This window comes from Suricata suricatta, chromosome 10 (genome assembly GCF_006229205.1).
Source record: "Suricata suricatta isolate VVHF042 chromosome 10, meerkat_22Aug2017_6uvM2_HiC, whole genome shotgun sequence".
NCBI classification, from domain to species: Eukaryota; Metazoa; Chordata; class Mammalia; order Carnivora; family Herpestidae; genus Suricata; species Suricata suricatta.
The window spans coordinates 5438793-5460489 of NC_043709.1; the positions used below are offsets into that span (position 1 = coordinate 5438793).

The window sequence follows — 21697 nt, forward strand, 5'->3', positions numbered from 1 at the left end:
GCGTCCAAGTATCACTTTCGACGCACCAAGATGCTGCCGGTCAGCGGCGGCTTCCACACCCGCCTCATGGAGCCGGCCTTGGGGCCCCTGGCGCGAGCCTTGGAGTCGGTCAGCGTCAAGAAGCCTCTGGTTTCCGTCCACTCAAACGTCGATGGGAACAGATACGGGCACCCAAAGAACATCCCGAAACTGCTGGTCCGCCAGGTGGTGTCCCCAGTGAAGTGGGAGCAGACGATGCATGCCGTGTTCAGGAGGAGGAAGGGCACGGAGTTCCCCAGGACCTTCGAGGTCGGGCCTGGGAGGCAGCTGGGGAGCATCCTCAAGAGCTGCAACCTGCAGGCCTGGAAGTCCTACGGGCACGTGGACGTGCTGGAGGGCGGGCGCGCGGGCGTCCCGGAGGACGACAGGGCCTAGCCCGGCCCTACGGGAGGCTCCGGCAGCAGGGGTGGACCAGGGGTGGACCAGGTCGGAGATGGGGCCCCAGAAGGGGCTGCAGGGGCCTGCACCCGCCCTGCCTTTCCAGCGGCTTCCTCCTGGAGTGACGGGGGCGGGGGTGGGGGGGTGGTCTGCAAACTGCTTCGAATGCCGCACAGAAAGCGCTGAGAGTACTTCTTAACTGGACAGGGTCCACTTCTCCTTTTCTCCCTCTGGGGCAAGTTCAGGGGGGTGGGGGGCGGTGCGGGGAGATGCCAGAAAGCCTTGGTGAGGTCTGGCTCCGCCTGGGCCTGGGGGCTCCTCTGTAAAGTGGTCGGAAACCACCAGGCTGGCAGGTGTGGCCTGGGGACTTCGAGGGCTTGGCCTGCTGCCCGGTGGGTGCCTTGGGCGTGACCACGAAGCAGGAGGCCAGTGCCAGGGAGGTCCTCCGCTGCCCTGGTAGCCCTTGGACACCCTCGGCCAGCATCTTAGCATTTGTGTCGACAAAGCAAAGGGCTCTGGGACACAGTTGGCCCTGGCAGTCATTCTGTCCACCCCCAGTGCGACATTTGACGACTCACCGGACAGTATGGAGTGCCTGCTGTGTGCCTGGGGACGAGTGGCCTCCACCTTGGTGGGGAAGAGGGTCCTTAGCGAGGCGGGAGGGGGCGGGGAGGCTGGCTGAGGGCCCTGTTGCCTCCCCCACCCCCAGGCATCCCCGTGGTCGCTGAGCGAGTGCTGTGCGCCCGTGACCCAGCCTGGCGCAGGCGACCCTCAGAGAGCAGGAGCAAAGTGCACAGTCTCTGTGGACGCGGCTCCTGCGCCGACGCTGAGGGGCGAGCTACGCTTCCTGGCGGCTCTTTGATCAGCGATAGTGGAAAACCACCGGTGAGAAACGGCCGCGTGTCTGGAAATGCTGCTGTTGTGAAGAACATGTCAAATCCTGGACGGGTTTCTCCTTTTTAATTCAACAGTGTTTCTCAGCAGGGGCCCCGTGGGCTTTGGGCAGAACTGGACTGCGTCACGTGGGACTGTGTGGCACGCCATGTGGACAGCTGTCCTGGCGCCTCCGGGCATTGTGGCCCCGACACGCCCACCTGTGTCCCCAGCCCCAGAGACCCTGGCAGGTGCGACCACAAACTGGTTCTCACCAGGCCTGAGCCAACCTGTTGTTTGGAGTTCAATGATGAAATAACACTCTCTTAAAATTTCGTTGTAGAAATTTCTAAGCATTCACAAAGAGCCGTGCTATTATTTTTAAATAATTGCCGAAGGGCCGCCTGGGTGCCTCAGTCAGTTGAGCATCCGGCTTCAACTCAGGTCATGATCTCACGGTTCATGGGTTCGAGCCCCTCGTTGGGCTCTGTGCTGACAGCTCAGAGCCTGGAGCCTGCTTCTGATTCTGTGGCTCTCACTCTCTGCCCCTCCCCCATTCATGTTCTGTTTCTCTGTTCTCAATAATAAATAAACATAAAAAAATTAAAAAATTTAATTGCTGAGTCTGTTGGAACCCTCTTCACTGAGGGCTTCAGTCGTGGGGGCAGGATCTCCAGGCCAGGCTTTAGCTCTCCCACTGGGCCGCGTGCTGGGTGGTGGCCGGCCGGTCCGAGGAGCGCAGCCCCAGGGGAGGGGGCTGGAGAAGTGGCGGGGGCAGAGTTCCCACAGGCCAGTCCTCACTCCTCTCTGGGCCGCGGCCCTGTTCCCTGGGGTCTGGGTGCTCCCGGGCCCTTGAGTCCTCAGGTCCAAGCCAGAGAAGGGGGAACAAACAGTAATCAAGGGACATACGGTCCCACCTTAAAGAAGGTTCCAGAAAGCTGGCAAGATGTCTTGCCCGGTAGAGGGGAACAGAAAGATGAGGGGAGGCAGTGTTCACCTCCACCGGGCGAGCCCTGGGCTGGGCGGCCCCTTGCCCCGCCCCCGCTCCTGCAGACTCTGAGTTGGGTGAGTGACAGCCATCGGGTGGGCAGGGGGTCCTGGGGGGGTGGACCCTCCATCCAGCTCCTTGCAGTATCCAGGCCAGTTCCTGCCCCCTTGCGGAAAATACCCTGTGCCACAGCCGGTTCCAGCCTGGGCAGGAATGCCACCCGGGGTCCCGTGCCCCTGGAGCCCCCTGGCCTGCTGGGCTTCCCAGCAGCCAGCCCCCCTCAGCCTGCCTGGGGGCAGGTGCTGCTTCCCTGCCCGGCGGGCCTGGGTTTCCCTGGCAGCCTCGTCCCTTCCTCGGGAAAAGTGCCTCACTGTCTGGTGGCCTCCCCCCCAGCTCCGCAGGGGGCCAGGGCCTGTGTCCACCCTGTGGCAGGGGACCCGGTGGTCCCCCGGGACCTGCTGCAGAGCCAGGAGATAGGGGTGTGTAGTGGAGATGCTTCAGGAATCGTGAGGCCACTGGGTGACCACTAGGAGGGATGGGCCCCCGGTCTCGCCTCTTTGGGGTTGGAGAGTGACCGCTGGTATTGCTGGTGTTCAGCGTCCGTCTACCGCTTGTGGGAGTTGCCACCTACAGGTGCCGGCCTGGGACCCCTTCCCCGTCTGTGGGCCTCAGCCTCAGCGTCTCACTGCCCCGTGGCCTGGAGCAGCTCACACTGGGGGTCAGAGGATCCTGGTGCCACTTCGGTCAAGCCCCCTCCTTCTCTGGGCCTCAACTGTCCACCTGTAGGGTGGGCTTTCTTGAGATGAGTAAAGGGCCGGCCCTAGGTGGCTGGGGCTGCATGGCCCGGGGGGTCAAGAGGCCACCGCCTCATGTAAGGGTGTAGACGCCGGGGCTGGCGTGAACGGAGTCAGACACCGGCCCGAGCCAGCTGGTCCACCTCCCTCAGGCGCTGGCGTGTCTCCCAAGTCCAGGGCCTTTGCACGTGCCGCTCCCAGTAGCTGGGCCACCCTTGCCCTCGCCTTCGCCACCGCCGACATCTCCAGACAGGCCTGGTGTTCGGTGGCTCGTCCACCCTGGCCCTCTGCTGCCTGCAGGGCACAGCGCCCGGTTCCTCGCTGATCCGAGTGTGCTTTTCTCCCTCCCAAAGCCACGTGAGGTTTGAGGGACCAGGTCCTCACCACGCCCCCAGGACCCGTGCCCAAGCCCAGCAGGGCAGGGGCTCCTCTCATGTCCGTGGCGGGTGGGGGTGGGTCCTGCAAACCCTAGAACACTGGGGAAGGGATCCCCAAATTCCTGCAGGGAGAAGCCGCTGCATCAGCTGGACCTGGTATTTCCATCCCCCCCTCTCTGAAGAGCCCCAAGCCCCTGGTGAGGCCCCGGGCATCCCTGACCACATCTGACTTCTAAGCTGGGTACGTGGCTAGGCGGGCGGTTTCGTCCCAACAGTTTAGGGGAGAGCAGGCTGGTGGTTACGGAGAACTTCCCCAAAGAGGTGCCCCTAGAACCGGCCTTGTCACATCCCGAGCTACTGAGGCCACAGTGGATCCCCAGGGCTGCGGGGTCAGTGCACCCACACGGGGCCACTGCCAGCTCTGTACACTCAGTGGGAACCCGTCTCTGGGTGGAGCAAGGTGTCAGGAGGGAACGTTCCCAGCAAGGACCTAGGGACTGGGGAATCCTGGGCCTGCCCTGTGACGTCTGGGGAGGGCCTGACCTAGCCCCAGGGGACAACGTTCACAGGAAAAGGAGGTGAAATCAGGCCTCCGCTGTGAAGGGCCAGACCTTAGAGAGCTGCGGGCCCGGAGGCCTGCTGGTGGCCATGGTGGCCGGAGGGGTGGCAGGAGGGGGCAGGACCTGAGCAGCCTGGGGGAGGGGGGGAGGGAGGGAGCAGCACGGCTCTGGAGCAGGGTGGCCCGAGTGCAAGGAAGGCTCTCCAAGCCCAGGCCCTGGAGGGGGCAGGAAGGGGAGGCTGCAGAAGACGGGGGGGCTGAGCGGCTCCATGCAGGCAAGTGGCTCACCCCAGCCCAGCGCTGGCATTCGAGACCGGGGGCTGTGGGTGGAGGGGCAGGGAGTCAGAGCCCAAGGTCTGGGAGGAGGGCCTGGCGGTCTAGAAACAGCACTAGGCCTAGGTCTGGGGCAGCCAGAGCCCGCGGGGGGCGAGGCCTGGCCCTGGTGCCCCTTCTCCTCACCACACCTATGTTTGAGTAGCCCCACAGGCTGGACCAGCAAACGTGGAGAGGGTGGGCAGCCCAATTATAAGAGACTGACAGCCCAAAGGAAATAATCCCTAACGGTAGGCTTCAGGCACCAGGTGGGACAGAGGACTAAGCCTGATGGCATTGGGGCCGGCTCTGACAGCAGGTGCAGGAAAGAGCCCGCAGGCTGTGTGCACACACAGGTGGTTAGGCGCCCGCCCTTTCTCCGTCTCTCCCCCTCCCACCGTTGACTCTCCTGTGGGGGCAGGAGGAGTCCCCGCTGCAGACCCCAGAGAGGACCGGACACCGGCTGGAAACCAACATTTTATTGAGCTCTCCCACCCCTCGGAAATCCATTCCAGCAGATTTTCTCTTTGCCACGAGCGTCACAGACACGGGGGTGCGGCCAGCACTCCCCCCGGACTGGCCACTGCTCGGGGCGGGGCCAGGAGAGAAGGCCCAGCCAGGCCTTGGCGCGGGCAGTTACCCAGTAACGACCCCAGAGGTATAATGAATTCATTTCTCTTATAACAAAAAGAAAGAAAAAACTAGTATGAAACCTCAGTAGTGTCCCAGCACTCAGAGTTTAAATAAAAAAAAAAAGGGATCATCAGAAAACCGTTAAAAAGGCAACAAAACCAACTGAGGCCACCTCCAGGGTGGTGGGCGGGGGCGGGGCCAGCCCCACCCCCAGGCTGCGCAGCAGCGGGGCGTCACTGGAGGTGGTGGAGCCCCCAGCTGAGCAGCAGCACCAGCAGCAGCAGGGACAGCGCCAGCCCACGGCCAGCGTTCGGGGACACCTGTGGGGCGAAGGGGGAGGGAGAGAGGTGAGGACCTCCAGCCAGAATGGGGTGCTCGTTCCACCAGGCATGAGCCCGGTGAGGCGGAGAGTGGGGTGAGAAGGAGGAGTCAGGGAAGGCGGGGTCACAGGAGCACCCTGCTCCAAAGGGGACAGGTTCGGGGACAAGGGGACCAGAAAGAGGAGCATAGGTGGGGTGGGGCAGAGGCCCCGAGGACAGGGCAGAGGAGGGGCAGCCTGCCCACCCAGGCTGCTGCCAGTCTACTAGGGACTCCGGCGAAGGAATGAGGACTGGTCCGGAGAGGTGCTCAGGGAGGAGGTGCTCAGGGGAGGAGGCACCTGCCAGGCACACGAGGGAGGAGCCAGTCATATGAGGCAAACTGGAGTCCCTAAACCAGGTCTCAAAGCCAAAGGCCTCTGGGACCAGGCGCGAGCAGAAAGGAGGAGAAGCAGGCAAGCAGGACAATAGGGAGCAGTGGAGTCTGTGGCGCCCTGAAGGATCTGCCCTCAGGAGCGCATCACCCCGTGCAGGAGGAAGAGGTCAAGGTCACGGACTCGAGAGGCTTATTTACCCTGTTCCTGAGGGTCAGGAAGCTCCACACGCGGATGTTCTCCCTGAGGCTGGCGAGCCCGTCCATGAGACTCCTGAGAACACCCCTCAGGCCCGTCTGGTTGTAGGTAAAGGCCAAGCTGGGAGACAAACGGAGGGGAGGCAGGGCCATCACTGCAGGAACAGAGCCGGCCAGTGGGGAGGAGAGGGCCCTGTACCCTCGCATCCACGGCCACCCTATCCCCCTTCTCCAGGTGGCTCCGTGCGTGAGGGCCTCTCCCCATGGACCGTTTCTGGGCCTAAAATTCATCCAAGATTTCCGGTTTCCTTCCCCCGCCCCCCAGGCCATGGTGGAGAGCGCCGCGCTGCCCGCAGGCCCAAGGACACACGTCCTCCATCCAGAGCATCTTTGTTTTTGTTTTAATTTTTTTTATGTTTAGTTTTTGAGAGAGACAGAGCACGAGTGGCGGACAGGCAGAGAGAGAGGGAGACACAGAATCTGAAGCAGCCTCCAGGCTCCAAGATGTCAGCACAGAGCCCGACGCGGGGCCTGAACTCACAAACCGTGAGATCATGACCTGAGCTCAAGTCGGACACTCAACTGATTGAGCCCCCCAGGCGCCCCCAGAGCATCTTGTTATGATAGAGGCCGGGACTCCCCAACAGAAGGCTGCCTCTCTGGAGACCGAGAAGAGAGCACTCTCTCTGGTCTCGGACATCCCCACCCTGAGAAATTCTGTGACGTTCTGAGAACCCACAGAGATGCCGGCTGATCACGGAAGCACAGTGTGCTCAGGACAGATGCCTGTGCGCAGGACACACAGACAGCTCCCCTGAGCTCACTCAGCATCTGAGGTCAAGACCCTTATGGAAATGTTCGGCCTCAGCTTGATGAGGAAGCAGGGAAAGGCGCGTGGGTTGTGCTTGGTCTGCTGCCTGGGAGCAGGCGCTCCTGGGGGGGGAGCGATTTCCTCCCGGGGCCTGGGGGGAGGGGCGCTCACCTGTACAAGGCCATCCCAGGCAGCTCGCCAACGCGGGGCACCATCCACCTCACTTCCATCTCGTCCCCGATGAAGGCCAGCCGCATGGCCACGTCATCGGGGCTGTTGCTGCGGGGGGGGCGGGGCACAGGGAATCAGGGGTGTGGCTGTGCGGTGACCCCATATACCTAGGCCCACCAAGCCACTCAGGCCGGGGTTCATGGGAGCCCAGGGGCCACAGAGCAAGGTGTGGGAGGAAAGCACCGGCCAGTGAGGTCCTGTCCCCAGGTGCACTCCCTGATGTGCGCCCCCCCCCACCCAGGGAGGGCAGGGAGCCACTGAGTGCCTGTGTGACCAGCAGGTTGCCCCCCCCCGCCCCCTGGTTCCAGCCTTCCTCTCCCCTCTGAGGATAACTCAAGGCTGGAGAGAACACCCACCAGGGGCTTGCCAGGAAAGGTGGCAAAGGTGGGCAGCGGGGCTGGGCAGGTTGGGGCTCGGAGCCCCTGCAGCACTGGGACTGGCTTCCTACGGAGTCTCAACCTACCCTCCTCCTGGTGGGAGGGGCTCTGGCACCTGCTTCCTGCTCCCCAATCCTGAAACCTCCTGTTGTCCTCACCCCTTTCAGAAAGGAGGGGCTCCCGGGCCCCCCTACGCTCACGGATTGGAATCGGGGAGGAAAGAGTGCTCATCTCCACATCTGACACCCCCCACTCCCTCCATGCAGCGGCCAGGCTTCAGCCCTGCTCTCGGGGTTTGCCCGCACATTCCATCTGGGAATTTCCAGGCAGGCAGGCCTCCCAGCGGCTCCCGGCTCAGCCCCAGACACCTGGCCAAGTGTCCTGGGGTCAGTGCTCTCCTTCCAGCGGTGATGAAAGGTCGGATGGCGGCTTGAGGTCCCACCTCGATCAACACCCTGTGGGAGCTCAGGAAAACCCTGCCCCCCACCTGACGCGCCGCCTGACGCGCTGCGGTGCCATCTCCAAGTGCAGCACAACAGGAGGCCGATTTCCAGGTCCCTCCAGCTCTAAAATCCCAAGAAGCCCCAGGCCCAGCTCCAAGACCTGTCAATGACTCCAAGAACCCTGAGGTCCAAGGCAGAAGAGAACCGTCCAGAACCCAGGGGCGGATCCTGGGCAGACCCCCTCTTTGCTGTCCTAACGAGAGCCGTGTATGAAGCGGCCTCAGGTTACTTTTGATTTTCTAAAATTTGGACCGATCTCAAAAGGCCGTGAAGAGGTGACCATGGTCACTGAGGGCCAGGAGATACCCAGTCCTAAAGTCACAGGCTTAAGCCATTTTGGTGGCAGTGCCGAGGCCCATCCCGGGAACATGCTGGCCACCGAGGGCCTCCGTGAGCGGATATCAGAGCAAACGTGCCGCGCCCAGGGTGCAGGGCTCCAGGGCCACACCTAGGGAATTTCCGCTCTGGGGCCCTGCCTGGGGAGCGCACAGGCCTGCTCTTTAACCGTATATCAGAAGTCACTGACCAGAAATGGGGGTGGGTGGGGCCCCCAGAGTGTTACCAGGACCTACCTGTTAGGGGAGGGCCCGGGATCATAGTACTCCACGAGATCAGTCACGCCGGGAACGTCCAGAACTTCCGGGCCATGCTCCTGCAGGAAGGTGCTCAAAAAGACATCCCTGGAGAGGGGTCCTGCGTGAGACATTTCTTCTCTGGGGGAGAGAGAGACACTGACTGAATCCATGTGCATCTAAGCCAACCGGACTCTCCCGTCCTCACTTTCCCAGCATGCCTTGCAGCTGGGAGCACAAAACCCAGTTCTGGTCAAGGAGGCCTCAGAAGTCTGACGCAGGGGCTGGAAGGAAGCAGCCTCACCAGCGAAGCTCTTCTCCCTCCTTAATGCCTTCAACACAGGAGTGAAGGCTGGAGCGGCAGCAGCCATTTTATGACCTCGAGGTGTTGAACATTAAGGATAACCAGCATGCTGAGAACATGCAGCAAGCGGGACAGAGCCTGGCTCTCTGATGGCATTCCTTATCCAACATTGGCAGCAGCACCGGCCACAGCCAGCCCAACTGCATAAGAAAAATAAAACTCAGCGCACATGGGTGGCTCAGTCTGCTGAGCGTCTGACTCTTGATTTCAGCTCCTGACTTCAGCTCAGGTCATGATCTCACGGTCCGTGAGTTCGAGCCTCACGTTGGGCTCTGTGCTGACAGAGGAGAGAGAGAGCCTGCTTCAGATTGTCTCCCTTTCACTCTTTCGCTCTGCCCCTCCCCCACTTATTCCCTCTCTCTCTCAAAATAAACATTAAAAATACTTTTTTAAAAAAATGTCCTAAAAAGAAAGCCCAACATATTGAAATCACCATTCGTGTAGTTTCCAGGTCCCTGAAGCCAGAGGCACTCCCATTGCAGTTGTGGATTCCCACATGGTCACTGGTGATGGCTAGGTAGGGTTCTGTGACCCAGTTCAGCACAACTTCCCCCACACTGTGCTGAACAGCCTTAGGTCCAGAATATAATGAAGAAAGTGGAACCAAAGGACCCGAGTTCAAATCCCAGCCCCGTCTCTTAGTAGGTGGGAGACTGAGGGAACAGGCACCAATTGTTACGACCTTGGCACTTCAAACCCGTCTTACGATACTGTCCTGGGCTTTACAATTGTTTCTGATTCTTCACGTTAGAGTGCTCTGCGTGGACAGCACCCTCTCGTGTTGGATCCCTAACCTTCAAGGCAGGTGTTCAGTAAGAAGACACTGGGCGCTTAGAAAAGTTCATGATTAAGCCACGAAGGGAGAGAGCCACGTCTCTGTGCTCCCCAGCTCAGGGTGGGCAATGTTCGTCCCTCAAGTGCATCAGCCGTACCTGGGGACCCTCCGGGGACACCAGTCCAGGCACACACCTTGCTTTCAGTGTTAAAGGGTGGTGACGGGAAACACAAAGACAGGGCACAGGTTCATGGGGGCATGGAGAGGGGGGTTTGGATCCCACGGGTGCTGAAGGGCGAGTCTAGACATTAAGGTATCCTCCACGGCACCTCCACAACGGGGTCAGAGACGGCCGTGCTGTGATGTGGTCAGGGGCGCAGACGGGTATCTGGGGGCTGAGGCACCCCGGCCTTCGAGAAAGGACACGGCACGAGCACAGCATTGTTCCAGAATTTGCCTCAAGAGGGCTGCTCCAGTTTCCCACAGGGAGGCCAGGAGTCCCACGTCTGTTCCAGATGAAAGCCCAGCCTGGGAGGGAGCTCCCGCAGGAGCCGGGCGCTGGAGAGATCAGACATGTAAACACAGCCGCTGCAGCCACAAAGAGCCCGTGGCCTGACATATGCCGCCCGCACCTGTCGGGACAGCACCTTCCCCCGTGGGCTGAGAGAAGCTGTCAGGTCAGACCTGGTGGGGGAGGGGGAGGAGCTTCCGCCTGCCGAGGGCACCTGCAGGCAAAGCGGTAAAAAGCCCCACGGGCCTGAGACCCAGTGACCCGCTCCCCCACCATCAGGCCAGCGCCCGTCCAACAGGGAGGGTCGGGTGGCATTTCTAAAACCCCGAAAATGCTGCTAGCAACTTCACAGCAGCACAGGGGCCCGTCTGAGCCCATAATCCTTACACATCGGTTTGGCGCAATGCTAGGTAGCAGTTGAAAGCTATGAGGTGTGGGGTGCCTGGCTGGCTCAGTCTGCAGGGCATGACTCTTGATCTTGGGGTGGTGAGTTCAAGCCCGACGTTGGCATTAGAGGTTACTTAAAACAAAAGAAAAAGGGGCGCCTGGGTGGCTCAGTCCGTTAAGCGTCCGACTCTTGACTTCCGCTCGGGTCAGGATCTCACGGTTCGTGGGGTGGAGCCCCACACGGCCAGGCTCCATGCTGGGATTCTCTCTCCTTCTCCCCCTGTGCCTCCCCTGCTCAAGCTTTCTCTCAAAATAAACAAACATTAAGAAAAAAAAGAACTCACCAGTGAAATCATTTAGACTGCTAAAATAATAAACAATGCAGAATAGTCAAGCCGCAAAACAAAATTTGATCATTTCAAGAATACCAGAGAGCGAAGACTTCTTAGCAGATATGAAATGAATGTTTATGTAGAAAACAAAGAGAATCCCCTCTTGCAAACACAAAGAGTTTCAAGGTTGCCACAGACAAGATCAACAACCAACGGCAACAAGGCAACCAGAAAATACAGTAGCAAGTGTATTTGCAGAGGCGTTCTTTATTGTTTATGTATTTTTGAAGGAGAGACAGAGCACGAGCGGGGGAGGGGCAGAGAGAGAAGGAGACACAGAATCGGAAGCAGCTCCAGGCTCCGAGCTGTCAGCACAGAGCCCACGAGCTCACGGACCGAGAGATCACGACCTGAGCGGAAGTCAGACACTCAGCCAACTAAGCCACGTAGGTGCCCAGGAATGAATCTGATTTTTTTTATTTTTTTAAATTTTTTAAATGTTTTTATTTTTGAGAGAGAGAGAGACAGAGAGAGACAGAGACAGAGTGGGGGAAGGGCAGGGAAACCCAGAATCCAAAGCAGGCTCCAGGCTCCGAGCTGTCAGCACAGAACCCAACGTGGGGCTCGCACTCACAAACCCGTGAGATCATGACCTGAGCCAAAGTCGGATGCTCAACAGACTGAGCCACCCAGGCACCCCGCTCTGATCAACTTGGAGCCTGGATCCTGCTTCGGATTCTGTGTCTCGCTCTCTCTCCGTTCCTCCCCTGCTCATGCTCTGTCTCTATTTCTCAAAAATAAACATTAAAGAAATTTAAGAAAAGAAAAAAATTTTGAAAAGAAAAATGTACAACTTCAGCAAAGGGCATAAGGGACCCAGATACACGGAGACAACTTCCACAGACAAGCTATTTCACACGGCAGAGAGTGTGAGCGCCAGTGTGGGCGCTGCGTGTGTGCCCTTCAGCTTGCCAGGAGACAGCATTTAAGGAATTGCTACCAGAGCCTCAGGCTGCCCCCAGGCCCCAGGGAGCTGGGTGTCTATGCAAATGACAATTATTCCCCAAGGAAAGCAGTCCCAGCCCTCATTTGCATCGGCCCCCAGGACGCCCTCACCCTCAACACCACACCCCTGCGAGGGGCTGCTCTCTCCCCGGAGGCTTCCCTGGGCTCCCATGGAAACCCCTGGCTCCCCGAAGCCAAGGGGCTACAAGGGGACTTCGGTGAGCACATGGCCTGGGCCTTCCCTTGACCCACTGTCCCCACATCCATCCGCCTCCAGCAGCCCTTTCCCAGGGTCCCTGGGCACCAAATGGGAACGGGGCCCCTGAGCCCTACAGGACCACGTGTCTGACCAGGAGCCCCTCAGCTGGGGGGGGAGGGGGGGAGCTGAGACCTGCGTCTCACCAGCTCCAGGGCTGGGTGAGCAGTAGGGTAGGACGTCCCCAGCTGACTGAACTGTCTGGGGGCAGGGCCCATACTGCCCCTTCCTAAGGGACCCTGTCCCCACTGGACACCAGATCTCTCCAGGTCTGTGGTTGGAGCTAAGCTTCCGGCACAGACACTCGGCACCGGTGGGGGCGTCTTGGGTGAACCTCCTAACCCGACCGCTCACTTGCTCAGGCAAGGCCTTCGGTTTCCTGTCTATTAAATGGTGATAATGACCCCAAACTAGGCACGAAGCAGCACGATCTGCCTATTATAATCCTCCCAGCTGGTGTCGGAGCACCTGCTCCTACCGGGCCCTGACCTAAGCCCGGGGCAAGGACTCATGCCGTGCTCACCCAGCCAGGCCTGGGCGGGCCTTGGGGCTCTAGGTCTGAGTGGGAGAAATCAGAGTGCACTCAGGGAGCTGCGAGCAAGGCCCCCCGTGGCAGTCCCGCCACCCCAGGGGAGCCCTGAGCGGGTCACTGCCTCCCCTCCGCCCAGCAGCTGCCCAGCCGGCCTCCAGTCTCCACCGGCCTCTCTCCAACCAGATCTCGGAGCAGCAGCCTCAGATCTGACCCGGCCTCCACTCACTCCACTTGGCTCCCCAGTCCCCTCGGGCGCTGCGGCACCCCGCTAACAGGACCCTCTCTTCTCCCCTGGCTGCCCCTCCAGCCCCAGCCCCGCCAATCCAACCCTGGCCCCGGTTCCCACCACACTCAAGCCCACGTCCTTCCGTGAACCTCACCCTGGCGAGAGCTCAGCCCCTGGCACTGTGTCTCTAGATCCTCCGAGCCAGGCCGGGGGGCTCGGGGCGCTCAGGAGGCCCTGTCCCTGCTCCCTTCGATCCCCGACCAACCACACAGAGAGCTGCTGTTTCTTCCTCTTTGGTGGTTTAGAGCATGGACCCTCCATGCCTCAGGCTTCTCCCCTTCTAAATGAGGATGCTCAGGGCGCCTGGGGGGGCTCTGTCGCCTAAGCCTCCGACTTCGGCTCAGGTCATGGTCTCTGGGTTCATGGGTTCAAGCTCTGCATCAGGTTCTGTGCTGACAGCTTCGGATTCTGTGTCTCCCTCTCTCTGCCCCTCCCTTGCTCCTGCTCTCTCTCAAAAATAAATTCCAAAAAAAACCTTTTTTAATTAAAAAAAAAAAGGGGGGGGCGCCTGGGTGGCTCAGTTGGTTGGGAATCTGACTTTGGCTCAGGTCACGATCTCACGGTTCTTGGGTTCGAGCCCCACATCGGGCTCTGTGCTGACAGCTCAGAACCTGGAGCCTGTCTTCTGATTCTGTCTCCTCCTCTCTCTGACCCTCCCTTGCTCACAATGTCTTTCTGTCTCTCTCAAAAATAAATAAAACATTAAAAAACTTAAAAAAAAAACCCCGATAAAGAATAAAATTAATATCCCGACACCAACTCCACGTCTGGTAACAAACCAGGAGCTGCCATGGTCACTAATCTCTGGTTTCCAGCACACAACACAGAGCACATTTATCAAAGAACCAAAAAAGGCCATTACTGGGGTCACTGGGGGCCCAGCATCTATTTTTCTTCCAGCAGATTTGCAAAAAGGAAGGCGCACCTCGCCACGGATCCCCACCCAGGCTGCAGCCCACGCCTCCCCTCCTACACACACAGTGGAAACACCAGCCAGGAACGCGATTTCGCTCGTAGTGCTGGGGGTGCCAGTCTCGTGTGTGTGCAGGAGTGCAGCCCACACGGTCACGAGAACACTTGCGGGGTTGGGGAGATGGTGAGGGCCGGGCTCTGCACCCAGCAGCCTGCGGTGTCACAGCGCGCACCCCCCCTGGAGTGTGCAGCCTCAGTCTCCCCAAGCCCAGCCTTGCCATGGGTCCCTGCGTGCCCTGGAACAGGTGGGGACAGCCCTGGAGCCTCGTCAATTCCCACTGGTCACTGCAGTCCTGGGGACCAGGCCAGTGGCTGCTGGGTGGACCCAGCCAAGAAACCCTGGGTCCTCAGTTCAGTTTTTTTCCCCTTGGGGCTTCCCACCCACACCTGACCCACGCACCAGCCCTGCTGACTGCCCATGACAGAGCTGGGGGCCTGGTTTACAGACCCCCCAGGGCTCAAGGCAGCAGGTGCACGCTCAGGCAGAAAAGCCCCAACCTCAGGCAAGTCAGACACGGGTTCCTTCCAGCCTCAGCTCTGCCACTGCCATGTGACCAGGACCGGTCACCTAATTCTGAGCCAAGCTCAGAGAGGGCACTGCTGCACGGAACCGGCACAGCCTCCAGAGCTAAGAGGAAGATGGACACATACAGCCGTTGCCCACTTTCTGCCCCGCAGCAGGGGCTCCGAAGCCAGCCAAGGAATCAGCAAACCCGTGGGAGGGTGGGAGAACAGTACCTACCAAAGTAGCAAGTGCACAGAACCTTTGGTTTCTAGGACTGGTCCCTGTAGAGACCCCTTGCATGTACCCAGCAGCCTTGGAAAACATAAGCAGGGAACCTGTAAGTATTTCTGGCCAGGATCTTGAAGGCAGTGGCTGCATGCGCACAGCAGGGAACAGAACAGCTTGTAACTGTAACTGTATTGCCAAGTGTGCTGAAAACTGAAGCATGTAAACAAACACTTGACCTGCAGAGATCAAAACACTTCTGTCTGCAGACATCATCTCCCAGAGGCAAGGCAAGGCCATGAGTAAAGAGGGGGAGGGGTGTCTCTGGGCCAGGCGGTGGGGGGGGCCGGGGGAGAAGGGTACTAAAGTTTTTTAACTGTAAGCTTTTGTGTTCTTGAACTTTTCCTGCCACACAGGTGCTGCCATCTTTGATTCAAAAAATAAAGCAAAGATTGTTCTGAGGTTAACAGCCTGACTTTTTCTGAAATGGAAATAATCTGTCTTAAAGGTCTATTTCAGGAATCAAGTCCCTACCCCACCCTCCCCACCTGGTAGGGGGAGTCTGGCCTCCAGCCCCCACCCTCAGGAACCCACAGATGCGCGAAACTGCTCTTGAGGTGGGCAGGGCTCACGTCCCTTGAGCGATGGAGAAGGGGGGGCGAGCACAGGGAGCTGCAGGAAAAAGGACAGAGGAGGAAGGAGAGAGAAACAGGTTTCAGGTAAAAATACAAATCAGAAATTCACTCGTGGACAGTTCTGGGAGTTGTTCAGTGTTCTAGAAAGTGGCAGCTTGGAATGGGCCCCCGGGAGACACAAGCGCCACCGCACCCCTCCACCCCAGGAATCCCAGCCCGGATGCCAGCCTGACTCAGGTGGCTTGGCCTCTGTGGCCTCAGGCAAGGGCTGTGCTCTCTGGGCCCACAGCTGAGGGCTCTTGGGAGATCCCACAATCCTTCTCTTGTGCAGCTACTGAGTCTGGCGTTCCCCCCCTCCCCCAACCCTGGGGAGGCGGTGTCTGCCCCACTTCACAGACGGGGTATCAGGAGGGTTGAGAATGGAAATTCAGAGCCTCTCAGCCCCCAGGTCATGCCCCCACCCCCAGGCTCCAAAAATACACCGACCTAGCAAAGCAGGTTGACATTGACAACAGAAGAGAAAAAGAAGGCAGCGTTGACAATTACAAGACTTTTGTCTTGTTCTGAGGCCTGAAATGCCAAAGAAGTTTCCACCGAAGAGTGACGGAGTGGACATGCGGGGGCCGTGCGTCGGGCTCGATACCATGAGCATCGTGCCTTCCGACACCCGCACGCAGAGGCTGGCGGGACGGCGGATGTAGACCACGTGTGCGCAGTGTTCAGCTTGGGGCCCCTTACAGGTCTGACCCCCCAGGAGGGGCAGGATCATTACCACCACTCACAGATGAGGTTTAGAACCCTGAAGGGCTTGGGGCGCCTGGGGCGCTCAGTCTGTTGAGCGACTGACTTCGGCTCAGGTCATGGTCTCGCAGTTCGTGAGTTTGAGCCCCGCGTCGGGCTCTGTGCTGACAGCTCAGAGCCTGGAGCCTGCTTCGGATTCTGTGTCTCCTTCTCTCTCTGCCTCTCCCTCGTTCATTCTCTGTCTCTCAATAATAAATAAACAAAAAAAAGAAGAACAGTGAAGGGCTTGTCCGGCACCGAGGCGAGAGCAGGAGCCATGTTAAACCCGGCCTCCACCTCCAGCGACACTTTCTTGGCCTCTGCAGCCCGTTTCAGTCAAAGTCTGGCAGGAGTCGGCTCAAGCTTGATTCACCCCAGGTCCCCCAGGGCCCCGAGCCCCAGTCAGTCTGCTCAGGAATGTTTGTTAGCAGAAATGATGCCAAACCTGGGTCCCTCTTCCTCCCCAAACCCACATCTGGTTAGGTCGGCCACCACTAAAGTGGAAAGAGGGGTTTGGGCGTAGCAACAGCAAACAAGTCACGGCTAGCTGCTTCTGGAAGGATCCTCTAGATCCTCTGTGACATGAAGATCCTCTATGACCCCTTATGCAAATACCCACAGCTCACTGCTTCTGTCCATTACCAATGCACGGGGACACTGAGCTGAGGGGCACTGGGCTGGCTGTGGGCCACCTGGGTCCTAGTCCAGCTTGGCCGTCCGTCTGCCTTTGGACAAGTTCCTTAGCCCCTCTGGACTCTTAATGCCTGTTTGTAAAACAAGTCTTGGGGAGAATTTCTTTAACGTCCCTTCCTGCTCAAAGATCTACAGAGACACTCCAAGCTAGAGAAAGTAGAGCATATTAACATTCTCTCGATGACTGATTTTGAAATTGCCCTACACCTGTTTGCTGTGGGGTCTGGATGTCCGTGTCCACTCCCAAGTTCATCTGTTGAAAACGCAGTGGGAGGTGATGGGATCAGGAGGTGGGGTGGGGCCTTTGAGAGGCAATTAGATCGTTCAGGCGACACTGATGGGATTAATGTTGTTTTTTATGTTTTTTATTTATTTTGAGAGACAGCCCGGGTGCCTGTGCCCCAGTAGGGCGGGGGGTGGGGCAGAGAGAGAATCCCAAGCAGGCTCTATCCTGTTAGCATGGAACTTGAACCCAAGAACCTTGAGATCATAACCTGAGCTGAAATCCAAGAGTTGGATGCTTCCGACTTCGGCTCAGGTCATGATCTCACAGCTTGTGAGTTCCAGCCCTGCATCGGGCTCTGTGCTGACAGCTCAGAGCCTGCAGCCTGCTTTGGATTCTGTATCTTTCTCTGCCCCTCCTTTACTCACGCTCTGTCTGTCTCTCTCTCTTAAAAAATAAATAAACATTCAAAAAAAATTTTTTTAAAGGAGCCTGCTTTGGATGGATTCTGTTTCCGCCTCTCTGCCCCTCCCTCCCGTGTGCTCTCTCTCTCAAAAAAAAAAAAAAAAAAAAAAAGAGTTGAACGCTTAACTGACGGAGTCACCCAGGTGCCCCAGGATTAGTGTTCTTCTAAAAGAGGCCCAGGAGAGCTCCCTTCCAGCCCCCCAACCCCCATTCAAGGATACAGGAAGTCCGTGGTCCTCTGACCTTGATTTCCAGTCTCCAGAACCGAGAGAAATAAATCTGTGGTTTATAGCTACCCAGGCTGCGGCATTTTGTCATAATACACAGTTCAACTGAGTGAACAGAAAGCAGGTGTGGAAACAGGGCAAGGAGAATCCTGGGGATCCCAGTCAAAGTCCTGCCTGACACCCCAGAGGGGACCCCAGTGCTTTCCCGTCACCATTTGAAAGGACGGTGGGGGCGGAGGGGAGCCAAGATACTACCTGGGCATACTGTGGTTAAGCTTAAAAAGCAGGTGTTTAAAATGAGTTCTGAGGGCGCCTGGGGGGCTCAGTCAGTTAAGCGTCTGACTTCGGCTCAGGTCATGATCTCATGGTTCGGGAGTTCGAGCCCCAGATCGGGCGCTGTGCTGTGCTGACAGCTCAGTGCCTGGAGCCTGCTTCAGATTCTGTGTCTCCCTCTCTCTCTGACCCTCCTCCACTCATGCTCTGTTTCTCTGTGCCGCAATTATAAATAAAAAAACATTTCTCAAAAAAAAAAAACACATTTAAAAAAATTAAAAAAATAAAATGAGTCCTGGCGGGGCGTGGGGGCACCTGGCTGGATCAGTCAGTAGAGCATATGACTCTTGATCTTGGGGTTGTGAGTTCAAGCCCCACGTTGGGTGCAGAGATCACTTAAAAAAAATTTTTTTTACATTTATTTATTTTTGAGAGACAGAACATGAGTAGGGAAGGGGCAGAGAGAGACACAGAATCCAAATCAGGTCCAGAATCTGTGCTGGATGCTTAACCCCAGGCGCCCCAATAAAATCTTTTTAAAAAATTAAAACAAAATCTTTAGGGGCCACCAGAGTGGCTCAGTCTAAGCATCTGGCTCAGGTCATGATCAGTTTAGGAGTCTGAACCCTGAACTCAGCCCCACGCTGCCTGCTTCAGACGCTCTGGCTTCCTCTCCCTGCCCCTCCCCCACTCTCTCCTGCTCTCAAAATATAAACACAAAAAACAGATAAACCAATAAATAAAACCTTTAAAGAGGAATTAATTAAAATAAGTCAAAAGTGTTTAAAGTAAGTCAAGGAAGGTGACTGCTAGGCCCAAGCTCTGAGGGGCCCAGAGAGAGGGACCCAGCCCTCAGGGGTCCCTTCTTCCGAGTTCTGGGTGTTCGCTCCCTAGCTGAGGGGACTTTCAGTTACCGAATCCTGACACTGACTCTGCTCAGGAGCTTTGGGGGCTCCAGTTTCCTCCCTAGGACAAAGTTCTCGGGCCCCCAGCAGTCAGCCCCCCTGGCCCTTTGGAACCCTCAACCTGACTTGACAGCCTCCCTCTGTCTCCCCCAGGCTTCTTCCTTCACACCCGGCCGGCGCAGAACGCACCTCCTCCCCGCCCTCCCCAAGACAGAATGAACCGCTCCTCCCCTGAGTTATGCCAGCACCTTTTGTAAACAGACCCCGACTGGGCACTTAGCCCATTTATAGTCTCATTAAATGTTTACCCGTCTGTCTGCCCCAGTTCAGAGCAGGGGCCTGGTCAATGGGGACAATAAGGAGGCAGGAGAGGCTGTAAAGCAGATCGAGGGACGGATCACAGCGACCAGCAATTCCTGGCTGGGAGACCCTCACCTTTCGAGAACCCAGGAGGAAGGGGAGTTGTGAAAAGGACATGGACGCTGAACGCGCTGCATACAGTAAGCGCTTACTCATGAGAAAATATCAGGAGCCTGGAGCTCCGGAGAGGCGCATACGGGCTAGCCACCTCCATCAGGGCTGGGGTTTTCCCGATGCGTCATGGTCTGCATATGGGCAGATCTCTGCCCTCCCCTGGATGTAGAGCCTCTTCTGAGCTCCAAGACACAAGTGCCAACTTGGCGAGGGGAGGGGGCAGGAACTTCCATCCTAAATATCCTATCTCAGTGACGACGTCCCCCAAGCAGCTGGGTGGGCGGCTCTTGGCTCTACAGCTTGTACGTCCTCTCCGTCTGGGTGACGGGGCATCTTCTAGCACCTCCAGAAAAACAGGTTTGCCGCGCAGCGCCCGGCACGGCCCGGAGGGTGTTTTGTATTGTCACATCCTAATATTGACACTACGAAAATCAGGTGGCCTCCCGGTGCCCGCCTCAGCGCGCTGACCACCCAGCCTGGGCCTCGCTCCCGCCGGCCCCAGTGCCAACAAGGAACTGGGGGCGGTGGCCTTATTTGCTTACATTCTGTATTTGTCCCAGGGCCTGGCCCCCGCCAGCCAGTGGCAGGACAAAGAGACAAGGGAGCGGCGGCCTCTGTCCACTCCGGCCCCACCGCAGGCTTCCTGGCGGCCACGAGCATGCCGCCACTTCCTTGAAACCTCTTGGAATTGTTCTGAGCGGGGAGAATAAACAGCGGACTCTCGTGGGATCCACGACGTTGGAGGCGAAGGGAAGCAAGAAGCCATTAACTGTCTACAACCTTAATAGGGTTCTCCAAAAACAGGATGCTTTCCAGGGAGCGGGCAAAATACCCTCCGCTCGCTTCAGGACCCACCAGCGGATGGAGCCAGTTCCCAGTGCCCCTTCCGTGCAGCAGAGGAAACACGGGCTGACCTGCTCACTCGTTTCCTGGAAGCTCCGTGAACCTAGCTTTTCTACCCACTAACCGCCGAACACAGCTTTAGGACACAGGGCGCCTGGGGGCCTCAGTGGGCCAAGCGGCCGACTTCGGCTCAGGTCATGAGCTCACGGTCCGTGAGTTCAAGCCCCTCGGCAGGCTCTGTGCTGACAGCTTGGAGCCTAGAGCCTGCTTTGGATTCCGGGTCTCCTTTTCTGCCCCTCCCCCACTCGTGCTCTGTCTCTCAAAAAAACGAATGTTAAAAAAAATTTAAAAACAATCAACAACAACATCACTTAGGATAATTAACAGGCATACAACTCTCCATCTAGCTTCTTCCCAGCAAGCCCAGGCTGTGACACGCTGGGGATACTCCATTTAAAGGTGACAATCAGGACAATCAGTCCCCCCCCAGGCTACTGTCATACTATGCTAAGTGAGCCCGAATGGGTAACACAATCTCTTTAGTGTCCCGAGAACAGTCAACTAAGGTCCTTACACAGGAACTGGTGGAGAGAGAGGAAGGGCCGCACCTTTGGATGAGGTAATCAGGAAAGACTTCTCAGAGGAGGCAGCCCGGAACAGAGATAGGGAAGAGATGATAAGTCTGATACCCACATCTCCCTAGGGGCTGTGCTAAATCACTCCATTTGTTTTAGGTCTCACACAGTCCCACAGAGGGCCTCACAGGACCCCTGGTGCTTGGAGCAACATCTTTGCTCAGACAGTCCCCACCGGGGGGAAAAAAAAGGGAAAAAAAAAAAAAAAAAAGTCACCTGGCAGCCATCTTTGAAGATTGATGAAACCCGTTTCCGCCCAGAGGGCGTTCCGAGGCTCTGGCTGCAAGCCCACACCCTGGAAGCCAGGGCCCCCACATGCTTTAGACACTTTAAACCAAAAACAAGCAAAACTAAACTCGTACAACGTAAGGTTGGTAAAGCCGAAGGAGGCGCAGCGAAAGCCATCAGCCCTGCGACCTTGAGGTTAAAATGGTGGGAAATCCCCCAATTCTAGAGCGGGAAGGGGAGGGTGGAGAAGAGCTGAGGCCGCGGGCAGGAGGCGCACCACCAGCCAGGTGCTAACGCTGCACTCCAGACCCAGCTACAGCCTCAGACAGACCCTTTAGAGAACCAGTGTAAAATCACACCAATAAACACCTAAAATGTGCCACTCGGAAGACTATCTACCCCAAACGCATGCCCTAGATAAGCAGAAATGAGGTTGGAACGTTCACTGTAAGGGAAACCACTAACAGCCACTAACAGCCACCAACGCTTGGGTGGATGTTCTCCGCACCTGGTGGGAGGCCTCACGGACCCATTTAACAGAACCGGGCAGACTGAGGCTCAGCGGTGGAGGAGCCCGTCTGAGACAACTCCAATGAAAAGTGGCCGGGTGGAGAGTTTTGGCGGGGCTTCCAGAAAACGCCTCTGGGTTCCTTCGTGTTGCCTCCTGGAACGAACTCTCCAGGCGTAAAATGAGGCCCCCTATCTTTGGAGGCCGGCCAGCCCTGAGCTCCGCTGTCGGCCCCCCTCTCCTCATTCGGGGGAAGGATAAAGCTGATAATCCTCCCTTCCTGGGGAGCTGGCGCGCAGCTCGAAGAAGCCCCGACCCAGCGC

The 21697-nt window shown here is 57.8% G+C and overlaps 2 protein-coding genes across 2 annotated transcripts in view; one reads left to right on the forward strand and one right to left on the reverse strand.

The window, feature by feature from the left end:
* The window catches only part of MCAT (malonyl-CoA-acyl carrier protein transacylase), a gene marked incomplete at its 5' end in the record, with an annotated part of 7270 nt that extends 5644 nt beyond the window's left edge, over nt 1-1626 (forward strand). The window contains one exon of the mRNA XM_029954111.1: nt 4-1626. Within this exon, the coding sequence (XP_029809971.1) occupies nt 4-414 (411 nt within the window). The remainder of the gene's footprint in view (nt 1-3) is intronic.
* A 3158-nt stretch (nt 1627-4784) lies between these two features.
* BIK (BCL2 interacting killer) overlaps nt 4785-21697 on the reverse strand; it is a 17507-nt gene continuing 594 nt past the window's right edge. Inside the window, exons 2-5 of the mRNA XM_029955367.1 lie at nt 8336-8476; nt 6824-6931; nt 5845-5962; nt 4785-5273 (exon numbers count right to left, since the gene is read on the reverse strand). Of these exons, the coding sequence (XP_029811227.1) occupies nt 5187-5273; nt 5845-5962; nt 6824-6931; nt 8336-8469 (447 nt within the window). The 5' untranslated portion in view covers nt 8470-8476 and the 3' untranslated portion in view covers nt 4785-5186. The remainder of the gene's footprint in view (nt 5274-5844; nt 5963-6823; nt 6932-8335; nt 8477-21697) is intronic.